Source organism: Apteryx rowi, unplaced genomic scaffold, assembly GCF_003343035.1.
Source record: "Apteryx rowi isolate R43461 unplaced genomic scaffold, aptRow1 scaffold_1215, whole genome shotgun sequence".
Taxonomy (NCBI): Eukaryota; Metazoa; Chordata; class Aves; order Apterygiformes; family Apterygidae; genus Apteryx; species Apteryx rowi.
The window spans coordinates 99,995-106,611 of record NW_020447437.1 but is presented as its reverse complement, the minus strand read 5'-3'; the positions used below and the strand labels follow the sequence as shown (position 1 = coordinate 106,611).

The following is a 6,617-nucleotide window of genomic DNA, read 5'->3' as shown; positions in this document are numbered from 1 at the left end:
GACGCCAGGGAAGCGGTCATCTGCATGGGCCAGCAGCTCTCCCCGAGCCCCAGTGCCACGAGGCGGGCCRTCCTCAAGGTYCTGGGGTTACATCGTCTGAGCAAAGGCTCGTTCGATTAAACACAAAGCCCTGGCCAGCATCAGGGCAGCAAGGACAGGYGGAARAAACCACAGGACYGAAGCCAGGAGGAAGGAGCAYGCTGAACYGGCTGCAACTCCAGCCATCGCAGGAGAGCGATTCGGCCATTGTCCCCGAGGCGAGACCCACCACGACAGGTCAAGGAAAGAAACCRCTCACCTTAATCRTTACAGAATTTACTGGTGATCACCACCAAGATTAGACATGTCAGTAGAAAAATAAAATTTACATTGGTTTTGATCAAACAAAGGTTTGTCCGTGACTGCTTGCAGTAGTTAGTGAAGTACAAGGTCAGGCTGATCTAAAGCACACCAGCACACGCCGTGTCCAYACGCAGAAAGCAGGACTGCGAGTCTCAGCTCGAGCAGCGACACTTCTCCAGGGCAAAAGGCTTTTCTTGGACTGCCGCTCCCGGCTGGGCCCTCTGGACAGGGCTTCACAGCAGTGCCCGCTGCGCGACACGGAGCCACTTACATTTTCCCAAGCTCTGTACAGCTTTTGGCAAGGTGGCACCACGGTGCAGCAAGAACTGTGGACTTCCCCCACRCARTCCCAGCGCATTTTCCCYGGCCACAGCAGCAGCGTTCACCTCTCCAYGCGCAGCGCGTTTCCTCCCATCCTGCTGCCCTGCTCTCGGCTAAGCTGCTGCCTGCAGTTGAGCGGAGAACTAAACCTGCGGAGGCACCAAGGCCTTTGCAGACATGCCGTGCGCTCCGGGGCAGAACTGGACCAGGCTGGCTGCACATCACAGGTTTGTGGCTCCTTCCCTGAAAGGCTCCTCGAAGGAGCTCTGCCTGGTTTTCTGCACAGAGCGAGCGCCAGCCTCCCTGCGTCCTTCCGCACGAGCAAAGCCTACTGGAACCCGCTGGAAAACTCCAGGGATTCCTCTGCTTGCCTCCCTTAGCAGAAAGGAACACGAAGGGAATGACCAAAGCAATTGGAGCAGGGGGGAGAAAACCGCTGGGGGCCTGGCTGTGCGCATCGACTCCAAACTGCTCTTCCTGTAATTTTGCCCTTTCAGTTTGGATTGGGTTTTCTTGGAGAGGGCATGTAGGAGAGCTCGGCCTGCCCAGCTTCYGGCTGTGCTCTGSGATCACCGGGGCGGTACAGAGAACTCACCCCCCTGGCTAATACTTGTTAAGATAAGTGAGCATCTAATTGTTCACCTTTTATACAAGAATTCCCCCAACATGTCACTGCACCGGGCCWCAGACAGGCCCCACGAGGTACAACCACCCAACACCCAAACCGGAGCCAAGCTGCACACTTTTCAAGTGAAACAGATTCCCCTCAAAAGAGATGTTGGGAGATTACAATAGGCAGAAAACAGGCTGTTTCCCGCCTTGATTTTCTAAAAAATCAAGTGATTTTTTTCATGTGTTCTGAGCTCTTAACAGCAAGGATTTGTGTCACGCAGCTCTCAACCCCATTACTGCAGAGGAATCCTCCACTGAGTGGCAATGAAAAGGCTTTTGCAGCCCCCAAACCAAGACCCATTCCCACCATGCCATCTCTGTGACCCCCAAAGGCCCCCCAGCAGTGAGGTCGCGGTTCCCCGCTAGGACCTGCACATTCCAGGTAAGCTGCTTCAGCATGGGAGCCCGTCCAGGGACGGATCCTCTCCAGCTTCAGTGCTCCCTCTGCTCCGTCCTCTGCCACACCTCCACGCTCCTCACGCTGTAACACACAGCATAGTGGCAAAGTGCTTTCCCAGTGACAATCAGCTTGATCTTTGCTACCATGACATCCCACACACTGAGGTCATGAACAAAGGAAATACAGAAGGTGCCCAAGACGCTAGTTTCTCGCATCATCTAAAACGTAAGACCAAACCTGCCCAGTCTACGTCTCACAAGACTTAATCCAGCCGACAGAATACAGGATAGTTCACATGAATTAAGCCAGGCACTCTGGACTTGAGCTGTGTATGCAGTGATTTGAAATAAAAACTGGGAAAGGGGAAAGAAGTCTCAACAGATCATCACCCCTACATTCCTGCTTTTTCACTCGGGGCAGAACTGAAGAGGGAAGGAGAGGCCCAGCCTAACATCACTCTTTCTCCCACTTTTTCTGAAGGGTAAGGCCAGCTCTCTACAAGCAGCTCAGCATACAGGGCACTGAGAAGATCCAGTGTTTACTATATGTTATATAGTCTGCAGGGTTAAAGCAGCATTTGTGTACAGTTTGAACCTCATCCACCTAAGGAGAAGGATTCACATTAAAGTATTTCCTAAATTGCACAGCTTTATTCCTTGGATTAATATGAGCTATAATTCAGACTAATTTCAGTAAACAGCTCCTGAAGAACAACTTTCTCCACCAGCTGTCAACAGACAATTCAAGATGAGTCTTATCACTTCAAGAGCATTTCTTTCTCATGATAAATGCATGACCCTGTTTAGGGTTGTTTCAGCAGTGAGGACATAAAGCTTATAGAAGGTAACTGGCCTTACAAAATGGAGCAGGTACAAAAGGCAAGTTGGTCTGGAAACCAAACAAGTTCAGTAAAAACACAGATGGGAAGCGTGTCCTTGGAAGCTGCTGTTCTGCTATGGACACAGCTTACGCCTTCCTTCAGCAACCCAAGTGACTGTCAGCAGATCACAGACAAACAAGGACCATGCTCAGGACCACAGCAAAACTGTGGGGCTGGCTACAGCGCCCAGCAAAATCCTTGAGATTCAACCTCAGCTTCCCCCAAGGCCCCAAAAAAACCAAGCCCCCAGAAAGCACACAGCTAGCTTATCTGAGAGCCCTGACCACATAGTGTGCCTCCAGGCAAGAAGGGAGAGTTCAGAATTAGTTAAAAGTCACTTAAAACAAAAATAATTAAAACACTTCATTAGGAGAGACCATATTGCCTGCTGGTAAGGGTCAGTTTTGGGGATGTGTTCATACGGCTCATCACTGAAACATGGGAATCACCCAGGCACTTCCTGGGACCCTAGCAGGCAGACGATCCACCAGGACACTGCGGGCTAAATATTTATAATGCAGCACACTCACTGCCTCTGCCCCCGGAAAACCATGAGTCACAAGAACCCAGGATCTCACTAGAACGGTCACTGAAGCAGCATGCTGAATTTTAAATATGCCAGCCACTGACATTTACAAAATCAGTGAAGATTTCCAATTACACAATACCAACACAAACATTTTCAGCAATTAAAAAGACAACTAGGAAATTCAAAAACACACGTCTTTTTCAAGGCCTGAGAAGGAACAGGGCACACACTCACCCCGTGGGATTTCGAGTATGGGTCACAGGGCGTAGCCCTTGTTCAGCTGTGCTTTGCCTCTCTTACAAAAGGTGCAGAGTGTCTGAAGAGTTTCAGTGTAATAGAAGTTTACAAAAATAGTGATCCTTTTTACACAGATTATTCCCCTTGCCTCAGCATTCACTTCCACAGCTCTCAGACACAAATTTTCACTTTCACCTATCGAAAATGATTTTTCCTTCTGCTGCTCCCCAACCTCACTATAACCAAGATCTGGTATAAGAAAGATAGGGCCAGAAAAAAACAAATTAAGTTTCTCATTAAAAAAAATTCACATTAAAAAAGTTTCAGGTTCACTGCAAACAAAGCAGCAAGAGGTTGAAGCATTAACTGAACTCTGAAGACACCATATCATTCTGTAGTAATGTTTCTACCCCAAAACAGCCTGTGTCACATTTTAGTTATGTTCTGTTACTACCACAATTCATCACCTGTGAAAGGTACATAAGCCTCCTCCAGAAGTCCTTTTCCCATTCTCCAGAAAAATAAAATCTCACTTGGCACTTAGCGTTACCAAAACGTAACATAATTAACTACTTTTACCTTACCTTCAACCAAATCTAAAGCGGACTACAGACCCATATAATGGCATGTGCCAGTTGGAAAGCGTGCAATGCTCGGAGCATTGCCTGTGAATATTTGCTCTTAGCAGCACGGCTTCAGCAGTGCCATAAGAGAACTAACCCAGACATTATGGCTGGTACATTAGCAACATAAGTTAAAGAAACCACATTCCTCAACGTATGCTTGTGGCACACAACCCTTCACATTACAATCTGCAAAGAGTATCTTGTCTGTCACAGTTAAGAGACTCTGCTACCATATCGGAGGCAGGAACGTGCCTGTGTGCATCCTTTAACCAGTAGAGAAAGCACACACTGAGGTACACCTCGAGGTGCGCTTCCTCATTATTTGCTTCCCAGAGACCAAGCGTGTGGCACATTCTTTGCTCTTCTTTTGATCTTTGATCTCTAGTGTCTGAAGAAAAGCTAGAGAGTGGCTAAAATCCGTAGAAAGGAAACCACCACCACACAGAATGTCTGACCCACTCCTAAAATGAGGGCTTCAAAAGGAATCATTTTTTTCCCAGCAGCTCTGTAAACTCCAGCAATAGCAGCACCTGTGTAGAGGGGAAAAAACAGAAATATTAATATGTGACAGCCAACGTGAGATATACACTCTTATACTAGAGGAATGAACTGGGAATTCACACTGCTTCGTGACTTTAACTTATTATTTACATTCATTAGGTTCCTGAATCACCAAGAGCTCAAGCACCATGTTCATACTTAACTTAAAGATAAATAACAGAAAGTAGCAGCTAAGATGTACTGCCCAAACCAACAATTATCAGCAAACTGTTAAGCTCAACATTTTAAGCCCATTAAACAAAAAAGTTATTTACTTGGAAAAGGTTACCCTGGTTAACTAGCTATTGAGACTAGCAACTTCTTAACTTCACTTAACACTGTGACGGCAAAGGCCATTTAGTGAGAGAAGTCAGTCTGCACGCGAAGACTATCAGTGCTCAATATCCAAGAGGGCCTTTCAGGCACACACATAGTTGTTAATACCCAAGGAACAGTTTCCCTTCTCAGCCTTCCTAGCAAGCACATTGTCACAACTGTACTATGAAGATGGAGGTAATGGCATTTTACCCTGTAGGAGAATAAGAAGTCCCCTAGACCAGGTGGATACTGTATCTAGAGCCCATTCAATGAGGGGATGTGCTAGACGCTGTTTATAGTGCCAAAAGTCACAGGGGAAGCACTCACTCTACTACAGAAGGGCTGAGAATCAAGGAAGGATTGCCTGGAGGGAACAGAGGTGCTATGCGGGAGAGGGATCTGAACCCCTGCGTACAAGCTGGGAGAGYGGCAGAAATGCCAAACAGGGAGGATCTGTGACAGCCCCCAGCCACAGAGAAACACATGCTGGTGGCAACGCAAAGATTCACTGGTAAACTGTTGGTAAAGCCCTGCTGAGGCTTCAATAAGCTGCAGAAGGATAGGCCTTCTCTGGACACACTCTCATCCTCATCACACGGTACTCTACACAATCGTCACAGCCCATAAGCTGGGCACACCATCCAGTTCCAGGCATGGACACCAAACCTGCAAGTGGTTTTTCTCTGAGTGCTCTGAACCCTGAAAGTCCCCCTTGGCAGTCCGGCCCTGCATTTAGCAGGCATGCTCAGTACCCCTGACAAAGGGTTCAGGAGGTGAAATGGTCTTATTTCAACTCTCGACAACTCATCCACTCTCTCAAACATGGGGCGAGGGCAAAAGCTAAATGAAACACCGATCTCCTCTCTACCCAGGGCAACGGTGCAGTCGAGCGAGCTCCTGAAGGCGACCCCGCTTGCCACGCCGCCGCCCGGCTGGCGCGACCCCGCTCACCACGCAGCCGCCCAGTTGGCGCAACCCCGCTCGCCTTGTGGCCAGCTGGCCGGCACAACCCCGCTCGCCTCGCGGCTGCCCGGCCAACACTTTTGGGCACCCAGCGTACTTGTGAGGATCCCGGCCGTGATGGGTCCCACGATGCCCATCAGCAGGAGGCTCACGGACATGAACCTGCCGTACTTGTGATGCCGGAGCGTGAAGAGCGCCAGCAGCGCGGCAGGGATGTGGAAGGACAGCGAGGAGACCAGCGCCCACAGGAACACGCCGTACCACATCTCTGCGGGGCAAGGGGAGAGGGCGAGTGAGGCCCCGCGCCTCCTCGGCCCGCTCCTGCGAGGCGCCGGGCGGCCCCGGGCCGGGGAGGCCGCCGCGGCGAGGCCGCGGCGCGGCGGTACCTGGGAAGGTGGAGAGGGGGCTGGAGTAGGTGGTGGTGCCATTGCCCACGCGGGGCACCAGCCGCAGGCTGAGGATCTGCTGCAGGAGCCCCCCGCCGCCGCCGCCCGGCTCGCCGCCCTCCATCCCGTCACCATGGAGCGACCCCGCCGGCCCCGCCCTCCTTCCGGCCCCGCCCTCTTCCCGGCCCCGCAGCCAATAGCGCCCGCCGCGCCGTGACGGGCAGCGCCGCCCGCCAACCGCCGAGGCCCGCCGAGGCCCTCCCCCCCAGCGACAGCGCCACCGCCACTTCCCCTGCCAGCCCCCGCACCCGGCGGAGAGGCTGTGGGGAGGAAGGACGGGATTCTCCGCGCGCCGGGGGGAACTCAGGCGCCTGGGCACGGCCTCACGCTGCCGCGGTAGCAC

At 51.4% G+C, this 6,617-nt stretch overlaps 1 protein-coding gene across 1 annotated transcript; it reads right to left on the bottom strand.

Moving 5' to 3' along the window:
- Nucleotides 1-299: 299 nt before the first annotated feature.
- Nucleotides 300-6,358, bottom strand: TMEM170A (transmembrane protein 170A). Its single transcript, XM_026091568.1, has 3 exons — nt 6,215-6,358; nt 5,926-6,096; nt 300-4,537 (listed from the first exon to the last, which is right to left on the bottom strand). The coding sequence occupies exons 1-3, from the start codon at nt 6,336-6,338 to the stop codon at nt 4,407-4,409; spliced, it is 426 nt and encodes a 141-aa protein (XP_025947353.1). The 5' UTR covers nt 6,339-6,358; the 3' UTR covers nt 300-4,406.
- Between the last annotated feature and the right edge of the window lie 259 nt (nt 6,359-6,617).

Coding starts and splice junctions, on each gene's coding strand:
- TMEM170A (XM_026091568.1), bottom strand. CDS start 6,338: ATGGAGGGCGGCGAGCCGGGCGGCGGCGGCGGGGGGCTCCTGCAGCAG. Junction 6,097..6,214: donor CCCCCTCTCCACCTTCCCAG/GTACCGCCGCGC, acceptor CTTGCCCCGCAG/AGATGTGGTACGGCGTGTTC. Junction 4,538..5,925: donor CACGGCCGGGATCCTCACAA/GTACGCTGGGTG, acceptor CCCTCTACACAG/GTGCTGCTATTGCTGGAGTT.